The 22,272-nt window shown below is 33.6% G+C and overlaps 1 protein-coding gene across 18 annotated transcripts in view; it reads right to left on the reverse strand.

Moving 5' to 3' along the window:
- CCDC7 (coiled-coil domain containing 7) overlaps positions 1-22,272 on the reverse strand; it is a 288,810-nt gene that overhangs the window by 70,813 nt on the left and 195,725 nt on the right. For 17 of the 18 annotated variants that reach the window (XM_082854543.1, XM_082854542.1, XM_082854544.1 and 14 more), the window contains 3 exons: positions 17,459-17,575; positions 13,663-13,770; positions 483-566 (listed from right to left, as the gene is read on the reverse strand). In XM_082854543.1, coding sequence (XP_082710669.1) covers positions 483-566; positions 13,663-13,770; positions 17,459-17,575 — 309 coding nt within the window. The remainder of the gene's footprint in view (positions 1-482; positions 567-13,662; positions 13,771-17,458; positions 17,576-22,272) is intronic. The other variant, XM_082854535.1, reaches the window with a different exon arrangement.

Below are 22,272 nucleotides of genomic sequence, written 5' to 3' on the forward strand. Positions count from 1 at the left end.
AGTACAATCTCTGAACTACGTAACACAACTAATGACTCTACCACAGATGAGTTAGGATAATATACCTGATATTTCCATCAAATAGAGAGAAATGGTAACCAATGAATTAACTATCTGTTAAATTCCCCTTGTTGTTATCACATTGATCCGGAAACCTTTCTCCTTTTCCTTCTATCTAAGCCAGTAATAGAAAAAGTTTTAGAACAGAACTGAACATACTTGCATCAAGTATATTCTAAGGCCACTATAGCATTTAATTTTATGGTTTAATTTTTAAATGGCTCATTTCTAAAAATCAAAATGTCTAGCTAACTTTTAAAGTTCTAGTAAATACCACAGTACAATTAATTATGAGGGTAATCACGAAGACTTTACCTATATAATAATAATATACAAGTACTCTTATCATTAAAAAATTCATACATAAACTCCAAAGAAGGTAAATAAACCATAAAGATTAGACTTGGAAGGATTAGACTTACCAGGGACACTCTTTGGTTGTATCTTCATTTCTGCCATTAATATACGTCTTCCAACAGTATCTTTCAAGGGTTCTAGATCAATTTCTATAGAAATAAACAGATATCAAAACACTTTGTAAAGTAACCCTAACACATGAGTGTCTGTGTGTCTGTGTGTTCATGTGCAGTACTATCTTTATATATATATATATATATATATATATATATATATATATATATATACACACACAACGGCTGTGTTGGGTCTTCGTTGCTGCACGTGGACTTTCTCCAGTTGTGGCAAGTGGGGGCTACTCTTCATTGCAGTGCACAGCCTTCTCATTGTGGTGGCTTCTCTTGTTGCGGAGCATGGGCTCTAGTTGTGCAGGCTTCAGTAGTTGTGGCACATGGGCTCAGCAGTTGTGGCTCATGGGCTTAGTTGCTCTGTGGCACGTGGGATCTTCCTGAACCAGGGCTCAAACCCGTGTCCCCTGCACTGGCAGGTGGATTCTCAACCACTGCGCCACCAAGAAAGCCCCATCTGCGGTACTATCATAATTAGCCTTGTTATTAATAAATATGTATTATAATGGATTATATGGGTTGAAGAATCATTAAACCTTAGAATTGGAATGGCCGTTAGCAATCATTAAGCCTCCATATATTGAGGCTTAGAGATGTTAATGACTTGACCAAGATTGTGTATCCAGATAATGACAAACTTGATGTACAACCTTCCAACTTATAATTCTTTAACCAGTGCTTTTTCCATACAATGCTATCTCTTATGCTAAATTAAAATATCTGGGAGAGTTACGATAATAATATAACTCTTAAGTGTACATTAAACTCATAATCACACTGTAGGGATATATACCCAGTAATGTGGAATATAACAGTTTTTTCCTCAGATTATGTTGCAAACTAGGGTCGCCATGGAAATTTACCACAGAGCAGAAATACTTGGACTCATCCAGGAATATTTTAATGCCCTTTTTATGTTACTTAAGCATAAACAAAGTAGGCATCAGTGATGGAAAAGAATAACAGAATGTTTTATAGACTGAAAAAACGTGCTCTCCCAAGTCCTTTCAGCATGTAGACCTTGTTGCTTGGGAGGAAGAAATGGTTAAATTTGTAGAAGTACCTGGATTGAGATTGGGTCTCTTACCATTTGAGTTCCTATGTCATTTAAAATTTTTGCATGATTTAGTAACTGCAATTAGGTCCAATTACAAGAAAAATACATGAACATTATTAGAGGAGAGTTTATACTGAAAAGGAATAATTAGAAATGATCAACTATTGGGTCTAAAATTTTGTGGTTAATTTGTTTCTAGCAGAACATGTACCTGAAGTTAGAAACCTGTCATGACTAAGATACCCAGATGGAAGTTTTTTTTCAGAGAAATGGATGAGTCAGTAAGTATTAAAGGTTGTGCAATCTGTGTAGAGGTGGTTACCTGCTGCAGCACCATTACCAAAATGAAACAGGTGTGTCAGATTAGGCAGAACAACTTTTCAATACTTAAGTAGCAACATTTTGTGAAAGTAATAAGATCTATAGCAAAACAAAACTGGGGAATATTAGCAGTTATATTTTAGCTTCTCTAGTTCTTTCTGCAACTGGTATATGTAAGAAGGACTTGCTCATTTGAATTAAGGAAGCAAAGAATACTTAAATAAGCAAGAGGCAATGAAAACAGCATCTGAGGGAAGGTTAGGTTAAGTACTAGCAATTAAAAAGTATGTGCTGGAGAAATGTATTATCTAGTAAAAGTCAGTTTTCTCCCTTATCATACCCTCCCACTTTTGAAATCCTTTTTTATCCTATTCTTGGCATTCATTGAGCTAGTTTTAAAACATATATAACATATTATACAATTTGCCCATTTAAAGTGTTCATTTCAATGTTTTTAAAGATATATTCACAGAGTTGTATGACCATCACCACAGTCAATTTTAAAAGAGACTAGGCAATGTTCTTACCACAAAAAAGAAATGATAATTATCTGACATGATGGAGGCATTAGCTAACACTAGGGTGGTCATCATGTTGCAATATACAAATGTATCAAATCAACACCTTGTAAATGTTAAATACACAATGTTATAGGTCAATTTTTTCACAATGAAAAAAGAATCTACATCAGAATTATACTAAGTAAATTCCAGTAATTCCAGTGAGGTATAGAAATGCTACCCTCATATACCATTATTCCCTCCTCCACATTTTTGCACTGCTATTATACGTATTATAAATATAATAACCTATAAGCTATAAATATAAAGTCATTTTTAAAACTTAACATTATTTATGTTTAATTATTGTTTAATTATTGCTTTATTTCTTTACATATATGTATTTATACTACCTTTTATAATTACAGAATTACTTTTACCCAGTCTCTTTTTTAGGGGATTCAAATTTTCAGCCTGAAGAATTTCCTTTGTACTTGTCATAAAGTGAATCTGCTAGCAATGAATTTTCTCAATTTTTTATTTGTTTTAAAATCTCTTTACTTCACCTTTATTTTTGAGAGATAATTTCGCTGGATATAAAATTTTGGGTTGACAGTTATTTTTCTTTTGCATTTTGAATAGGCCATCCTATTGCCTTTTGCTCTCCATAGTTTCTGATGAAAAGTCAGCCATAAATCTTATTGGAGTTCCCAATAAGGAGTAGAAATAACAGTTTTCCAGTGTGTGCATGTATCAGTTTATACTACTACCAGCAGTTTCTGAAAGTTCTGTAATAGTTGCTCTACATTATCATGACTTGATTCTGTCATTCTTTCTGATTTAGGCTCAATGATGGTATGTCATAGTATCTTCATGATTTTAACTCCAATTTTCTAGATTACTAATAGGGCTATAATTTTCAAATGTTTATTAGTCATTTAGATATCTTCTTTGGTGAAGTACATGTTTAAGATTTTGACCACTTTTCTATTGGGTTTTCAATTTATTTCTATGCTAGAAATTCTTTAAATATCTGGTTGAAAGCTTTCTGTTGGATGTTTGTGCTGCAAACCTACTCTGTCATTTGCTTTTTTTTTTTCTCTTAACGGTTGAAATGATTTATTTTTAATGTTTTCTTTACAGCATTGGGACTGGCTAGCTAAAACTCAGTTTATAAGGGAACATACTGATCAATCATGGCCCTGAAAATTAAGTACTGAAACTATTTTAACAAACCAGGAATTTAAGGCTAAAGTTTAACTCCACAGCAACAAAGAATAATTCCCTTTGTGCTAAACCTTTACTGCAGCTCTTTCATAGACTACCTGCTGAGTTTCTACTTTGTGGAATTGTGGATGAACAGCCAATTCTTTTTCTTTTTATTAGTTACCTATTTTATACATATTAGTCAATCCCAATCTCCCAATTCATTCCTCCACCCCCCTGCTTTCCCCCCTTGGTGTTCATATGTTTCTTCTCTACATCTGTATCTATTTCTGCCTCGCAAACAGGTTCATCTGCACCATTTTTCTAGATTCCACATATATGCATTAATACATGATATTTGTTTTCCTCTTTCTGACTTACTTCACTCTGTATGACAGTCTCTAGATCCATCCACATCTCTACAAATGACACAATTTCATTCCTTTTTATGGCTGAGTGATATTCCACTGTATTTATGTACCACATCTTCTTTATCCATTCGTCTGTCAATGGGCATTTAGGTTGCTTCTGTGTGACCTGGCTATTGTAAATAGTGCTGCAATGAACACTGGGTTGCATGTGTGTTTTTGAATTACAGTTTTCTCTGGGTATATGCCCAGTAGTGGGATTGCTGGGTCATATGGCAATTCTACTTTTTGTTTTTTAAGAAACATTCATACTGTTCTCCATAGTGGCTGTATCAATTTACGTTCCCACCAACAGTGCACACCCTCTCCAGGAGTTGTTTGTAGATTTTCTGATGATGCCCAGTCTAATCGGTGTGAGGTGATACCTCATTGTAGTTTTGATTTGCATTTCTCTAAAAATTAGTGATGTTGAGAAGCTTCTTATGTGCCTCTTGGCCATCTGTGTCTTCTTTAGAAAGATGTCTATTTAGGTCTTCTGCCTATTGCTTGATTGGGTTGTTTGATTTTTTAATATTGAGCTGCATGAGCTGTTTATATATTTTGGAGATTAATCCTTTGTCCGTTGATTTGTTTGCAAATATCTTCTCCCATTCTGAGGGCTGTCTTTTCATCTTGCTTATAGTTTCCTGTGCTGTGCAAAAGCTTTTAAGTTTCATTAGGTCCCATTTGCTTATTTTTGTTTTCATTTCCATTACTCTAGAAGGTGGGTCAAAAAAGATCTTGCTGTGATTTATGTCAAAGAGTGTTTCCCCTATGTTTTCCTCTAAGAGTTTTATAGTGTCCGGTCTTACATTTAGGTCTTTAATCCATTTTGAGTTTATTTTTGTGTATGGTGCTAGGAGTGTTCTAATTTCATTCTTTTGTATGTAGCTACCTTCCCAGCACCACTTACTGCAGAGACTGTCTTTTCTCCATTGTATATCTTTGTCTCCTTTGTCATAGATTAGTTGACCATAGGTGCATGGGTTTATCCCTGGGGCTTTCTATCCTGTTCCATTGATCTGTATTTCCGTTTTTGTGCCAGTACCATATTGTCTTGATTACTGCAGCTCTGTAGTATAGTCTGAAGTCAGGGAGTCTGATTCCTCCAGCTCCATTTTTTTCCCCTCAAGATTGCTATTCAGGGCTTTTTGTGTCTCCATACAAATTTTAAGATTTTTTGTTCCAGTTCTTTAAAAACTGCCATTGGTAATTTGATAGGGATTGCACTGAATCTGTAGATTGCTTTGGGTAGTATAGTCATTTTCACAATATTGATTCTTCCAATCCACAAACATAGTATATCTCTCCATGTGTTTGTGTCATCTTTGATTTCTTTCATCAGTGTCTTATAGTTTTCTGAGTATAGGTCTTTTACCTCCTTAGGTAGGTTTATTCCTAAGTATTTTACTCTTTTTGTTGCAGTGGTGAGTGTCATTTGCTTTTTAAATATCTTAATGGTGTATTTTAATGGATACAATTCTGAAGATTAAATCCAGTTTTAAAACATTTACATTTATAGTTAGTGTCAATTGTATCCTGTTTAAAAAATATCTAGTCCAAAGACAGGAACATATTTTCCTATAGCATTTTCTAGGAGGCCTATTATTTTATAATATGCATATGAATAGAATTATTTTGAAAAGAATATTTTTTTTTACTGTTGTTACATATTTTCTTGTCTTCAATACATTTAAGTCTATTTATCTATCATTGTACCAGTAGCAAACTGCTTGTATTATTGTATTTTTATAATAATACCTGATACCAGGCACTTTATATCCTTCAATTGTAGTCTTCTTTGTCAAGATTATATTTCCTACTTTGGCCCTATGCATTTCTATATAAATTTTAGAATTACCTTGTCAATTTTTAGAAAAATTATTGCTAAAATTTTGATACTGACTGCATTAAATACATAGATTTTCAAGAAATTTGTTCTTCAAAATATTGAGTCTTCTAATCTATAAACCTGGAATATAGTTCCATTTATTTAGTTCTTTAAAATTCTCTAAATAATGTTTTGCAGTTTGCTGTGTTGAGACTTTGAACATCTTTTTGAACATTTTAATAGACTTTGTTTTTTTAGAGCAATTTAGGAGTTCAGAGAAATTGTGCAGAAACTACAGAGAGTTCTGCACTCGCTTCCACTGGTATAGTCTCCCTATTATTACCATCTTGTATTAGATCATACGTTTGTTACAATTGATAATCCAATACTGATACATCACTAATAATTAACACCCATGATTTACATGAGAGATAACTCTTATTTTGTACAGTACATTATGCATAATGTGCATAAATGTAAATTATGCATTTTGATAAATGCATAAATGTACATTATGCATTTTGATAAATGCATAATGTCAAGTGTTTACTACTACAGTATCTTACAAAATAGCTTTGGCACATTAAGAATTCCCTGAGCTCCAACCATTTATCCCCCTTCACCCTGAACCCCTGGGAACTCCTGATCTTTTTACTGCCTATAGATTTACCTTTTCCAGAGCGGTATACAGTTGAAATTACACAGCTTTTTCAGACTGGCTTCTTTCACTTAACAATATGCATTTAAGTTTCTGCCATGTCTTCTCCTGGCTTGATAGTCCATTTATTTTTATTGTTGAATAATGTACCATTATATGGATGTACCACAGATTGTTTATGCATTCACTTACTGAAAAACATCTTGTTTGCTTCCAGTTTGGGGCAGTTATAAAGCTGCTGTAAACATTAATGCAGGTTACTGCATGAACGTAAGACCTTAACTCATTTGGGTAAATACTAAGAGCACAACAGTTGGATTGTATGGTTAGAGTACGTTGAGCTTTAAAATAATGCAAACTGTCTTCCAAAGTGGGTATAGAATTTTGCATTCCCAACAAGAATGAACAAAAGTTCCTGTACTCCACTTTCTTGACAGCATTTGGTGTTGTCAGTGTTTTGGATTAGCCATTCTCCTAGGTGTGTTTCATTAGGTATCTGATTGTTGTTTTAATTTGCACTTATCCAATGACATATGAGTTCACACACTTAGCCATCTTCACATCATCCTTGATAAGGTGTCTGTTCAGATATTCTGAGAGTTTTTAAATTGGGTTCTTTTTTAAGTGTTGAATTCAATCTTTTAAAATATATTTCAAATGCAAGTCCTTCTTAAGATATGTGTTTTGTAAATATTTTCTCCCAATATGTCGCATGTCTTTTCATTCTCTTAAAAGTGTCTTTCACAGAGTATAAGTATTAATTTTAAACAAGTCCATCTTATCAAATATTTTCTGCCATTCCTTTTCTAGTTTACTAAGGGAGCTTAGATAATTGATTTTTGATCTTTCTCATTGTCCAATATATGCATCAAATGTTATAATTTCCTTTTAAGCACTTCTTTCACTGTGTCACATAAATTTTTATTAGTTGTATTTTCATTTTCACTTACTTCAAAATATTTTTTATTTCTTTTGATACTTCTTTGAACATGTGCTATAGAAGTGTATTGTTTCATCTTCAAGTATTACGGGATTTGCCAGCTATCGTTCTATGATTGATTTCTAGTTTAATTCCATTGTGGGCTGAGAGCATAATTTTTGTGATTTCTATTTCTTAAAATCTTCAAGGTATAATTTGTTTTGTAATGAGGTCTATCTTTGTGAGCAGAGTATGTGAATTTGAGAGCAATGTGTATCCTTCTGTTGTTGCAGGACGTATTCTAATAGACATCAGTTAGATCCAGTTGATTGATGGTGTTGTTGAACTCAACTGCTGTTACTGATATTTTTTGCTTGCTGGATCTGTCCATTTTTGATAGAGGGGTGTTAAAGTCTCCAACTATAATAATGGATGTGTCTATTTCTCCTTGTAGTTCTATCAGTTTTTGCCTCATGTATTTTGAGACACTATTGTTAGGTATAAACACATTAAAGAATGTTACGTCTTCTTGAAGAATTGATTCCTTTATCATTACCTAATGCATGTATTTATTCCTAGTAATTTTCCTTGCTCTGAAGTCTACTTTGGTAATAATATAGCTACTCATGTATATCTTTCTCTAAGCCTTTACCTTCTGTGCGTGTGCGTGCCTCTTTGTGCATGTATTTATTTTTTTACAGCTTTAATAAGGTATAATTGACAAAAAACTGTAATATATTTAAAGTATACAACATGATGATTTGATATACATATGTATTGTGAAATGAGTCCCACAATCCAGTTAATTAGCACATCCATGACCTTACATAGTTACTATCTCTTTTTTTTTTTTTTTTGGTGAGAATGCTTAAGATCTACTCTCAGAAAGTATCAAGTATACAACACAGTATTACTGGATATAGTCATCATGCTGTACATTAAATCTTCAGAAGTTATTTATCTTATAACTAAAAGTTTGAACCCTTTGACCAACCACTCTCCATTTAACCTACCACCCCAGGACCTGGTGACGACCATTCTCCTCTCTGTTTCTATGAGTTTGACTCTTATTTTAGATTCACATATAAGTGATACCATACAGCATTTGTTTTTCTCTGTCTGGTTTACTTCAGTTAGCAAAATGCCCTCCAGTTTCATCCATATTGTTGCAAAGGGCAGTATTTCCTTCTTTTTTATGGCTAGATTATGTGTGTGTGTGTATAACACATATACATACATACATATATGTGTATATATATCATAAACATGGGTGTACAAATGTCCCTTCAAGAGAGTGATTTGATTTCCTTCAGATATATACCCACATGTGTGACTGCTGGACCATATGGTAGTTCTATTTTTAACTTTTTTGAGGAAACTTCATACTGCTTTCCATAGTGGCTGCCTGGGAGGCAGCATTTCAAGTAACCCTGTGAGAACTGCTCCGAGGAGGTGAGGTGGGGAGCTAGGTTATATAGAAGTTTTGTAACAAAGGGCAGGTAGTCTGAACTTCAAGATTATTGTTAATTAAAGAAAACCAGATGACCCAAGTTAAGGAATTTAGCGCTTTTCTATGTATGGGAAGAGGCAAGAGTCTGGGCTCACTGAAATCATACCTTTGATTTTTGACAGTTTTTAAAATACTCTGTTCCACTTTTTTCGTTATTTTTCTCTTTGCCTTTCAGTTTGGGAAGTTTCTATTGCCATATCTTCAAGTTCACTGATTTCTTTCTTTGGCTGTTTCCAGTCTACTATGGAGCCCATCAAAGGCATTCTTAATTTCTGTTATAGTGCTTTTGATTTATAACATTTCATTTTGATTATTTCTTAGAGGTTTAATCTCTGCATACATTATGTATATGTTCTTTCATGTAGTCTACTTTTTCATTAGGGCCCTTATTGTATTATAGTTATTTTAAATTCCCAGTTTGAAAATTCCAAAATTTCTGCCACATCTGCATCTGGTCTTGATGCTTGCTTTGTGTCTTCAGCCTGTGTGTTTTGCTTTTATCATGCCTTATAATTTTTTGTTTAAAGCTAGACATGATATATCAGGTAAAAGAACTGAAGTATATACGGTTTTGTTATGATGTTTTATGTTCAACTGGAGACGAGTTAGACTGTGTTTTCTGTTTTATTGTAGCTGGTGTCACAGGCTAAAATTTCCTTTATTTTCCTTTTTTGGTCTCCCCTATTGTCTTTGGCTTTCCCTAGAAAATACTTCTTTAATGGAAGCTGAGAATTGCAGTTTTTCCATCTGTAACCCATTATCCATGGGCCTTGGTGAAGTGGTGGTAAGGTATAAGGGAGTAGAAAAGCATTCTATAATCCTATGATTAGATCTCGGTCTTTTATTGGCAGTCTCCTCTGGTCTGTGACTTTCACAATTGCTTCTCAGCTTGTTTCCCCCAGAAACAAGATTCTTGATTCTTTTAGATTCTTGATTCTTCAAGATTCTTTAGACAGAAAGGTTAAAGAGGGCTGGACTTGGATATCTCCCTTCCCCAATGTTTAAAGTCCAAGAGGCTGGAGTTTGGTATTTCCTTTACCTCACATCTGTTAGGTTCTAGTAAAGTAGTTTTTCTTGAAGGCAGGCCTTTGTTAAGAAGAATGCTATTGGTGTATTTCAAATGTTTACTTTTCTCCTCCCTTTGCTGAAAGCATGAGTAGATTTTATTTCTGATACTCAGCTAAGGTACCTGGTAGGGCTCCTGGAGGCAAATTTCATGAAAGTGTATGGCATATCCAGGGCTGTGTCCTAGAATTTTTTTATTGCTCAACCTAGTTCATGTTCAGTTTCTGGTAATTATTCAATTATTCTTAAGTTTTCCTCCTAATTGCTGGCTCCAGTGTTGGTTTCTATTCCCAGGAGTATGTAATTTTCAGTATTCATCTATCTCCACAGATTGAGAGTGGCAGTTTGCCCTGTGACTTCAATTCTCTGACAGGGCTAAGAAGAGTTGTTGACTGTCAGTTTTTTCAGCTTTTATTGGTTTGGAGTGCAGAAGTAAGGACTTCCAAGTTCTTTACATGTGGAAGACAAAATGGAAGACAGAAGTCTTGCATATCTTTAAAAAATAATTATTCCTAGATTTTTTATTTGTTTTGGTGCTAATACAAAATTTCATCATTCCTAAAAAATGTTCATTTTCTAATTTTGTGTTCTTAGTATATAGAAATAAAACTGGGTTTTATACATTTTTACTTTATATTCAGTAATTTTAATAAATCCAGTTGATTAAGAGTTTATCTGTAGACTACAGATTCTTTTAGACTACATACCTGCACAGTTACATCGTCTGCAATTTATGAGTTTTATTTCTTTCTTTGAATGCTTACAAGTTTTATTATTTTTTTGTAAGAACTATGGTTGCCAGTACAAAAATGAGTAGAAATAGTGATAACACACGTTTATCTCATTCCCAGTATTGGAGGAAATATTTTACTATAAAATTGCTAAAATTCTTTTGTATTTTTTACAGATACAAATGTCAAACAAGGAAATATTATGAAGAGTGTTTTATTGAGATTTAATGATTTTTTTCCTTATTCAATAAATATAATGTTTTTTATTCCTGTAAAATTGGCAGTAATGTTCCCAATTTCTATTCTGATTTAATAGCGTGAGTCTTCTTTCTTTTTTCTTCAACAGTCTAGTTAAAGTTTTGTCAATTTTGTTGATCTAATGTGAGTCTCTTATGGAAAGCATATAGTTGGATATTTTTTTTTTATCCATTCTGTCAATCTCTGCCTTTTGTTTAGAAAGTTTAATCCATTTACATTTAAGGGACTTATTGATGCCATTTTGCTATTTGTTTTCTGTATGTCTTATTTATTTTTGTTCTTCATTTCCTCTAATACTGCCTTCTTTTGTGTTCAATTTATTTTTTTTGGCTGTGTCATGCAGCATGTGGGATCTTAGTTCCCCAACCAGCGATCAAACCCATGACCCCTGCATTGGAAGCACAGATTCTTAACCACTGGACGGCCAGCGAAGTCTGTCAATTGATTTTTTTAAGGGACTAGTTTTGTTTCCTTTCTCATTTCCTTTGTGTATATTCTACAGATATTTTCTTTTTGGTTACCAAGAGGATTATGTATAACATCGTAAAGTTATAAAAAATCTAGTTTAAATTGATGCCAATTAACTTCAATAACATCCAAAAGCCGTACTCCTATACGGCTCAATCCCTCTCTTTTTGATACTGATGTTATGAATCGTATCTTTATACACTGTGTGCCCAATAACATAGACTTATAATTATTTTTCTTTAAACTATTATATAAAATTAAAAGTAGAGCTCCAAACTAAAATTACAATAATACTGGCTTTTATATTTGCCATGTACTTACCTATACCGTAGATCTTTCTTCATACAACTTCAACCTACTGTCTAACATCCTTTCACGTCAACCTCAGGGATTTCCTTTAGCATTTTCTAGGTCTAGTGGTAATCCCTTCGATGCTAGGAGTGCTCCTATTCTTTGTAGATTTTTTTTGTGCCGGGCACTGCTTCACATCGCCACAATATTTTCTTACCAGTTTGAAGATGGCTTTTTCTTAATTGTGCATTCTCTTGGTTACTGTAAACATTTCACTGTTTCCCAGTGCTCTGACAATGTTGGTTCTGATGGCTTTCTGCTTTTTGTTTTTCTTTTCTTTTTTTTTTTTGCGGTACACGGGCCTCTCACTCTTGTGGCCTCTCCCGTTGCGGAGCACAGGCTCCGGACACACAGGCTCAGCGGCCATGGCTCACGGGCCCAGCTGCTCCGCGGCATGTGGGATCTTCCTGGACCGGGGCACGAACCCATGTCCCCTGCATCGGCAGGCGGACTCTCAACCACTGTGTCACCAGGGAAGCCCTTTTTTTTTTTTTTTTTTAATGTTTCTGTCAGGGAGCAAGAGCTTAGGGCCTCCTAGTCTGCCATTTTGCTGACATCTGCTTTAAAGTGGTTGTTTGAAAGCTGCTACAGAACACTTAAATTTATCTTATTGCAAAGTACTTAAGTACTTAGTCCTTTGGCCACATCAGCTTTAACATAGGTTTTTTTGGCCGTGCTGCATGGCTTGTGGGATTTCAGTTCTCTGAACAGGGACTGAACCCAGGCCATGGCAATGAAAGCCCTGAATCCTAATCACTAGGCCACCAGGGAATTCCCTAGCACAGGTTTTTTAACTATTAGAAATTTGCCAACTTTGTGATAAGAAGATCACAAAGCAGCCATATTGCCTATCTAGTGATAATTCCATTTTTTCATTGTCTTGTTATCATAAAAGATGATAGAAGTAACGAAAATTGTGTTCTCTGAGGAACTGATAATATAGCATCTAGTCTACGTCATGAAAATTCATAATGTAGGGAAAAGCCTATACATATATTTTTTATGAGCAGATAAACTCTTAAGCATTACCTAATTAATGTTTGTTTGGTGGAGTAATGAGCACATGATAAATTCTTTTAAAATACATATTAATTGGGCTTCCCTGGTGGCGCAGTGGTTGAGAGTCTGCCTGCCGATGCAGGGGACACGGGTTTGTGCCCTGGTCCAGGAAGATTCCACATGCAGCGGAGCGGCTAGGCCCATGAGCCATGGCCGCTGAGCCTGCGTGTCCGGAGCCTGTGCTCCGCAACGGGAGAGGCCACAACAGTGAGAGGCCCATGTACCACTTAAAAAAAAAAAAAAAAAAAAAAAAAAAGATACATATTAATTGATATATTGATTGGTTAATAAAATAATGAAATTATTACAGTTGTCCCTCGGTATCTGCAGGGGATTAGTCTCAGGATCCCCTGTGGATGCCAAAACCTGAAGATGCTCAAGTCTCTTGTATAAAACAGTGTAATGTTTTCCTATAACCTATGCACATTCTCCTGTATACTTTAAATCATCTCTAGGTTACTTATAATACCTAATACAATGTAAATGCTATATAAATACCCATAAATGCTATGTAGATAGTTGCCAGTGCATGGAAAATCCAAGTTTTGCTTTTTGGAACTTTCTGAAAATTTCTTTTCAGAATATTTTTGATCTGTGGTCAAGTGAATCTGTAGATGTGAAACCCATGGATACAGAGGGCCAACTGTATTAAATTGAGAAAGGTTGTCCTATGTTTGAATTTCTTGTTTTCTTTTAATAACTGTACTACACAGTTGAAATACTGTAACTCTTAGTAAGTGTTCTACTGTGCCCAAACATTATAAATCTCTACTTACCTACCACTTTGTTTAAACCTAATTGAAATATTAGGTCATTAACTGATGGATTCACTGCTGGAAGATTTTCTGCTGTATCTGGATGTTCTGAGGCTGCTTCATTTTTAACTGTAATAATAATAGATTGCCAGATTAGTTGATTTAAAACTAACATTTTGTTGGGGTAAAATTATAAAGTTAATAAGAGCGATTTACCGTATACTTATTTAATCTTGTTTAATTAACAATTTAACATACTGCTTATTCAATTAAATACAAATATGTCTAAAATTTTTTAAAACTTTACTAGCTACTAGTTGCCAGATATTATTATATCTGTACTTTTCAAATATTATCTCATTTAATAAGAATTCTAGGAAGTAGGTATTTTTATTCTCATTTAACAGATGAGGAAAATAGAGCTTAGAGAGATTATGCATATTTTGGAAGGTCACATAGTTATTAAGCACAAAAGTTTGAAATGAATTTTGTTCCTTTAGACTCTAAAACCTACACTCTAGCTAGTAAACTGAAATGGCTACTGAGATTGAGAATGTAGTATGAGTGAAATAAACCTGATGATGTTTGGAGTGGCATGAATAGCAGAAATGAAATGGAGAGCACAGGCATACCTCATTTCATTGTGCTTCACCTTTACTGCCCTTTGCAGATACTGCGTTTTTCACAAATTGAAGGTGTGTGGCAACTGTGCATGGAGCAAATCTATCAGAGCCATTTTTTTTTATTGGCGTATAATTGCTTTACAATGGTGTGTTAGTTTCTGCTTTATATTTCAGTGCCATTGTTTTTTTAACAGCATTTGCTTACTTCATGTCTCTGTGTCACATTTTGGTAGTTCTGGCAATACTTCAAATGTTTTCAGTTTTATTATATTTGTTATGGTGATCTGTGATCAGTGATATTTGATGTTACTATTGCAAAAAGATTACAATTCGCTGAAGACTCAGATGATCGTTAGCAGTTTTTAGCAATAAGGTATTTTTAAATTAAGGTATGTACATTTTTTTAGACATAATGCTACTGTACACTTAATAGACTACAGTATAGTGTAAACATAACTTCTCTATATACTGGAAAACGAAAAATTTGTGTGACTCAATTTATTGTGATATTCACTTTATTGCAGAAGTCTGGACCAAACCCACAATATCTCTGAGGTATGCCTGTACATATTTTATATAAAGTTATTACTCCCATTGATTGTTACAAATGTAGGTCTGAGGTTCCTGGGTCATCTAAATTCGCAAGAGAACCTAGAAAGGTAGTTAGTTACAAGAACTCCAAGATTTTAAAATATCTGCAAGTAATTAAAAAGTTTTAAGCATGTTCGTAGGATAAAACAAATCATCAATTATTGACCCAAGAGAATTACCTAACTTGGGAAAGGATTAATTCTAACATGTGGGTGGGATTTGAAAGCCAATAACTGGTTATATTTCTTTGGAAAACATCATCATTTATCCACCAATATATCTCTATCATCTAGGAACAGAAATAAGATTTAAAATCTAGATTAAATTGGTACTTTCAAAAGAAGAAAAAAAAACAAGATATGCCAGGAAAAAAATGGAAAGAACAATTAAAAATTAAAATGTGCAATTAAATTAATCACTTTTGAAAACTGCCAAGAACAAATATTTTCATGGGTAGAATTCTTCATAAATCTTAAAGGATTAAATCCTATGCTATAGCACATAAAAATGGAATTTTCTATTTCTTTCACAAGGTCAAAAATACAGTAGTCCCCCCTTATCTGCAGTTTCCGTGGTCAACCCTGGTCCAAAAATGTTAAACAGAAAATTCCAGAAATAAACAATTAATAAGTTTCAAATTGCGTGTTGTTCTGAGTAGGGTAATGAACTCTCACACTGTCCTGCTCTGTCCTGCCTGGGACATGAATCATCCCTTTGTCCAGCGTATCCATGCTGTATAATCTGCCCATTAGACACTTAGTAGCTATCTTGGTTATCAGATTGAGTGTCATAGTATTGCAGTGCTTATGCTATAGTAACCCTTATTATACTAATAATGACCTATTGACCATCAAATAAATTATGGACAGGAAACACAGGAAAAGACACAGTATATACAGGGTTCAGTACCATTTGGTGGTTCTCAGGCATCCATTGTTTTAAAGTATTTCACATAATTCCCACAATTATTTTGTGAGGTACATACTATTACTAGCCCTATTTTTCAGATGAAGAAACTGAAACATGGAGAGATTAACTAGCTTACACAGTTAGTAAGAGACAGAGGTAGGCACCAAAGACAGGCAGTCTATTTTCAGCATCCGTACTTTTAAACACTACCCCTACCATTACCTCTCATAAGAAGATAGGCATCTCCTAATGGAAACAACACAAATATTCATCCACAGGAGAATGGGCAAATTAATTATAATATATTCATAAACCAGGTCAATATACAGCAATAAAAATAAATGAATAAGGACTAGAATTATCAACAGTGATCTTGAACCAAAAAAGCAAGTTGCTTAAGAAAGCATACAGCATACTACAAACAAAACAATAGCATAAATCCTTTACAGATGAAAACATACCTAACAAAAGTATAAAGAAATATATATGGTAATGATAAACATCAAATTCAGAAAAGAAGGAGGCAATAATCTGAGAGGAATAGAGAGGGTCGGACTTCAATATTTAACGTATATTATATTCATTAAACTGGGAAACAGACACACAAGTGTTCATTACATTAACTCTTATCATACCTTTCTGTATTTCAAAATAAATTAAAAGTAACAGAAACAACCTAAAACACCTAGGTTTTATTTGGTTCTCTTTCACTTGAAAATATTCTTTTTTTAAATTAATTTTTATTGGAGTATAGTTGCTTTACAATGTGTTAGTTTCTACTGTATAGCAAAATTAATCAGTTATACATATACATATATCCCCTCTTTTTTGGATTTCCTTTCGATTTAGGTCACCACAGTGCATTAAGTAGAGCTTTCTGTGCTACACAGTATGTTCTCATTAGTTATCTATTTTATACATAGTACCAATAGTGTAGATATGTCAATCCCAATCTTCCAATTAAGAAGCACAAAGATAAACCAAATCTTCTGTTACACTAAGTCAAAAATCCAAATAAAAATTTTCCAATCTTTCTAATAATGTCCATTTTTCCTCAAATCCATTTTTTAAGCAAACAGAAAAAATAAACAGATAAATTTATTTAAAATATACAACAAAAAATACACTAATATCAAAGAACTATAGTAGAAAATATATAATGATATCAAGAGTAAGATCCAGTAGATAAAAAACAAATGTTCCTTTTCTCTTCTTGAAACCATATAACAATATAAAGAATAGGTCTACTGGATAATAACAAATATTTTTAGCAGATAATGTACTTGATAAGAATTGAAATGTGAATGCTGGATATAAGTCATACTTTTAAAAATGAAATAACTGTAATAGCTGCATAAGATTCCTAGAAAAGCATGTCCTAAACTTGTTCTCTATGAAACACTGCTCCATAAAAAGAGAAAGGCAGGGTTTCTTGCTCAATAAATTTAAGAAATACAGTATAATAATGAGAATATTAAAGACTACAAAAAGGAATGGGGGGTGCTAATATCATTACAGCATTTATTAGTTCTGCAGAATTCCAATTTTTGTTAAATTGTATTCTAAAATATCTAACCTAAGGAAAAAATTCAACTATAAAACATAAACTAATTGATGCACATTTAAAATATATTTTTAAATTGTCAAATATTTTATGATGACTTTTAAAATATGTTTATCAATATCATTTATACCTCTCAATTTTTGAGACTCATAAACTCCACTTGTTTGAATTTTATCCTTGTATCCTTTAGCTAGTACTAGATCTTCAAGTATAAAATTCTCATCTGAGAGTTCATTCGCATCTTGATCTACCAAGATGAAGAAAACTTTCAGTAAACTAAATACAGAAACACTACTGAAAACCACATACTGCGGCCTAATTCCAAGAAGATTATAATGTCTAGAGGTTAGGAAGATATTCTTACATCAAGTGAGAAGAGAAAAATGATTACTCAATAAATGTCAGAAGTTCACTTAATAGATTTCAATATCTACTCTTGATAAAACTCTGTGAAAAATTAGAACTATAGATTTACTCCTAGACATTACTCTCTTAATATAGAATATATTTCTGTCTCAATCCAACAGATAACACCTTGATTTATGGTGAAGCACCAAAAAATATTCTTATTAAAATTATAAACAAAACCAGAATGTGAACCATTATCATTTTAACAATTACCTAGTTCTGGTAAAGTTGGTATGATAAATATATGGAGCAGAAATTATGATGAAACTATAGAAGGAAATGTAGGGAAGAAGCTCCTTGACACTGGTGTTGGGAATGATTTTTTTTTTTTAATATATAACACCAAAAGCACAAACAACAAAAGAAAAACTCAACAAATGGGACTACATCAAAGTTAAAACCTTCTGCACAGTAAAAGAAACAATTAATATAGTGAAAAGGCAATCTTTGGAATGGGAGAAAATTTTGGAAACCATGTATCAGATAAAGGGTTAATATGTAAAATATATAAAGAATTCATACAGCCTAATAACAAAAAACCAAACAATCCAACTGAAAAATCGGCAGAGAACTAACAAGTTATTTTTCAAAAAAGACAACTGGACTTCCCTGGTGAGGCAGTGGTTAAGAATCTGCGTGCCAATGAAGGGGACACAGGTTCGATCCCTGGTCCAGGAAGATCCCACATGCCCTGGAGCAACTAAGCCCATGGGCCACAACTACTGAGCCTGCACTCTAGAGTCCACGAGCCACAACTATTGAGCCCACATGCCACAACTACTTAAGCCCGTGCACCTACAGCCCATGCTCTGCAACAGAAGCCACTGCAATGAGAAGCCCGTGCACTGCAACGAAGAGTAGCCCCCACTCGCTGAAACTAGAGAAAGCCTGTGTGCAGCAATGAAGACTCAATGCAACCAAAAATAAATTGAAATAAATAAATTAATTTAAATAAATAAATAAATAAGACAACCAAATCGCCAACAAATATGTGAAAAGATGATCAACAATATTAATTATCAGAGAAATGCAAATCAAAGCTACAATGAGATATCATCTCACACATGTTGGGACGGCTATCATCAAGAGAACAAGAGATACAAGTGCTGGCAAAAATATAATGAAAAGGAAATCTCTGTACACTGCTAGTAGGAATGTAAATTGGTCTACCCACCATGGAAAACAATATGGAGGTTCCTCAAAAAATTAAAAATAGATCTACCATCTGATTCATCAATTCCGCTTCTAAGTACATACCCAAAGCAAATAAATACAGGATTTTGAGAAGATATATGTACTTATATTTTTATTGCAGCATTATTCACAACAGGAAGATATGGACACATCCTAAGAGTCCATCAGTGGATGTGGATAAAGAAGATGTGGTGTATATATATATACAATGGAGTATTATTCAGCCATGTGAAAGGAGGACACCCTGCCATTTGAGACAACATGGATGAATCATGAGTACATTATGCTAAGAGAAATAAGTCATACAGAGAAAGGAAAATACAGTATGACATCATTTACATGTGGAATCTAAAAAAGCAAAACTTGTAAAAACAGAGAAAGAAATTGTGGTTAACCACAGGACACGGGGTGGGGTGACAGAATCAATGTTGTTTAAGAGTATACAAACGTGAGTAGTAAATAGAGATCTAATGCAAAGTATAACGAATATAGACAATATTGTACTAAAATCATCAAACTTGCTAATAGGCTAGAACTTAATTATTCCAACCAATAAAATGAAAGAATAATTATGTAATGTGATACAGGTGCTAATTATCACTACAATGGCAATCATATAACAATATATAAATGTATCAAATTAACATGTTTTACACCTTAAATTTACACGTTTTATGTCAAATGTACAATAAATGAAAAACAAAAAAATGTGTACATGAAAGGCCGCTAAATCATAAATAATAGAGTTTAAATCATACAGGATGTTGAAATGTTAAAATAATAGTAGTGAGAGGACTTCTATTTCTTGTATGACATGTAAAGTGCTTGGAAGTCACTACTTCCACTCTCACAATAAGAAAAAAGCCTAGCAAACTTTTTAAATTAAACATTTTTTTTCTTATCAAAGTCAAGGCAAAATGCTGCCCCCCAAATTGGAGAGAGAGGTGGATAAAAGAAGCATAGTTTATTGGCAGCTGAACCCCAGGAGCAGAAGCCCACTACTGAAGTCAGGACTAGTAGGAACACTTAAACTGTGATTGATGAATTGCTGAAAGTTCAGTATATACTAGCTTGAATCTTACTGGTACCCCCATGTTACTATGAGTTTCATGTCTAGGAAACCCAACCAGGTTCTCAGGATGAAGATCAGAGGAAAATTGCCACATGCTTCCAACAGGGAGAGGGGAAAGTAACTGTTTTTAATCATGCCCAGAGCTTTCTGTTCTCCTTAACAAAAGACTGCCCTCAAGGGAATCTATTTTACCAGAGCTTAACCAAAACACCGTTTACCAGAACCTAACAGACCTTAGGGAAGGGAAATGTTCAACATGGGGGTGAGCAGATATAAAATTTCAGCCCCTTCTAGCCTTCCTGTCTTACCAAACAAGTAGGAGAGACATGAGAAACACTTGTGAAGGTGGAAACCTAGCGACACAGGCTTACTAAAAGACTGAGACCTAATCAGAGGATTACAGAATGCTTCCCCTTCCCTGACACCTTACCACCACATTAATAAGCCTCCTATATAATTGCAAGTTACAGCTAAAAGGACAGCAAGCCTCAGACCCTACTTAAGGAATCTAAAGGGAAACCCAAAGATATCAGGGGAGACAAAAAAAGGGATAATACAGGAACTTTTAGCATCTGATACCTACAGCTACAGTAAACAAAAAATACAGCCTAATACCTAACCAGATAAACATGAAGCCTCACACTAAAGGCCTATATAAGCCTCAGTTCCTTTTACACAATACATCATGTCTGGATTTCAACAACAAAAACAACAAAAATGCAAGACACGCTAAAAGTAAAAACCTAGTCTAAAGAGTATGAGCACCAGACTCACACGACAGAGATCTTAGATTTATCATACTGTGTATGTGAAGTAATTATGGCTAATGTGCTAACAGCTCTCATGGAAAAAGAGACAGTATGCAAGAACAGAAGAGTTATGTAAGCAGAAATCTGGAATCTCTAAGAAAAAATCAAAAGGAAATGTTAGAAATCAAAAACACTGCAACAAAAATGTAGAATTTCTTTGATGTGCTCATCAGTATATTGCATACAGTCAAGGAAAGACTCAGTGAGCTTGAAGATATGACATTAGGAACTTCCCGAATTGAAAAGAGAAAATAAATGGAAAAAAAGGAACAAAATATCAGAGATCTTTTGGACAATAATAAGAGGTGTAATATACACATAATGAGGACATCAGAAGGAGAACAATGAAACAGAATAAATATTTAAATAATGGCTGAGAGTTTTCCAAAAATAATAACAGACATCAAATCAATGATCATAGGAACTCACAGAACACCAAAAAGGATAAATACCAAAAAAAAGCTACACCTATTCGTATCATATTCAAATGGCAGAAAATCAAAGACAGAGAAAATCTTGAAAGACTCCAGAGAAAAACAAAAACAAAACACAAATATACTTTATCTATAGAGGGACAAGGATAAAAATATCTTATACGTTTCATCAAACTAAGCTAGCAAGAAGAGAATGGAGAGAAATATTTAAAGTGTTGAAAGAAAAAAATAAACCAACCTAGAATTTTGTATCCAGAAAAACTATCCTTCAAAACTGAAAGAGATATAATGATTTCCTCAGATTAAAAAAAAAAAAATTTGTTGCCAGTAGGCCTGCAGTGAAAGAAAATGTTAAAAGAAGTTCTTCAGAGAGAAGGAATAGGATACAGATCAGAAACCTAGATCTATATAAAGAGAATGGCATTAGAGAAGAAATAAATGAAGGTAAAATAAACTTTTCTTACTCTTAGTTGATATAACAGATAACAGTTTATTCATAATAATAATAGAAACAATGTATTCAGTGATTATAGTTTATAGGTAAATGAAATGAATGACAACAATTCTATAAGTGACAGGAGGAAGGAATTGGGATTACACTGTTATCAGATACCTGCACTACCCATGAAGTGGCATAGTGTTATTTGAAAGTACGCTTAGATTAGTGGTAAATGTATACTGCAAATTTTAAGACAATCACTAAAAATTTTTTTAAAGAAATATAATTGATATGCTAAGAAAGAAAAGAATATGGAATCATATTAAACATGTAGTTAAAGCCAGAGAAGGTAGGAAAAGAGTGGAAGGTGAAAAATAAAGTACTAGGGCACTGAAGAGAAAATAGTTACAAATATGATTAATATTAAATGAAATACCAATAATCACTTTAAATGTGAATGGTCTATTAATTAAAAGACAGAGACTGTCAGAGTGATTAAATAAACTGACCCAACTATAAGCTGTCAACAAGAAACTCATTTTAAATATAAAGATAAAGTAGACTGAAAATAAAGGGATGGACAAAAGT

Source organism: Leucopleurus acutus (genome assembly GCF_964270905.1).
Source record: "Leucopleurus acutus genome assembly, chromosome: 1".
Taxonomy (NCBI): domain Eukaryota; kingdom Metazoa; phylum Chordata; class Mammalia; order Artiodactyla; family Delphinidae; genus Leucopleurus; species Leucopleurus acutus.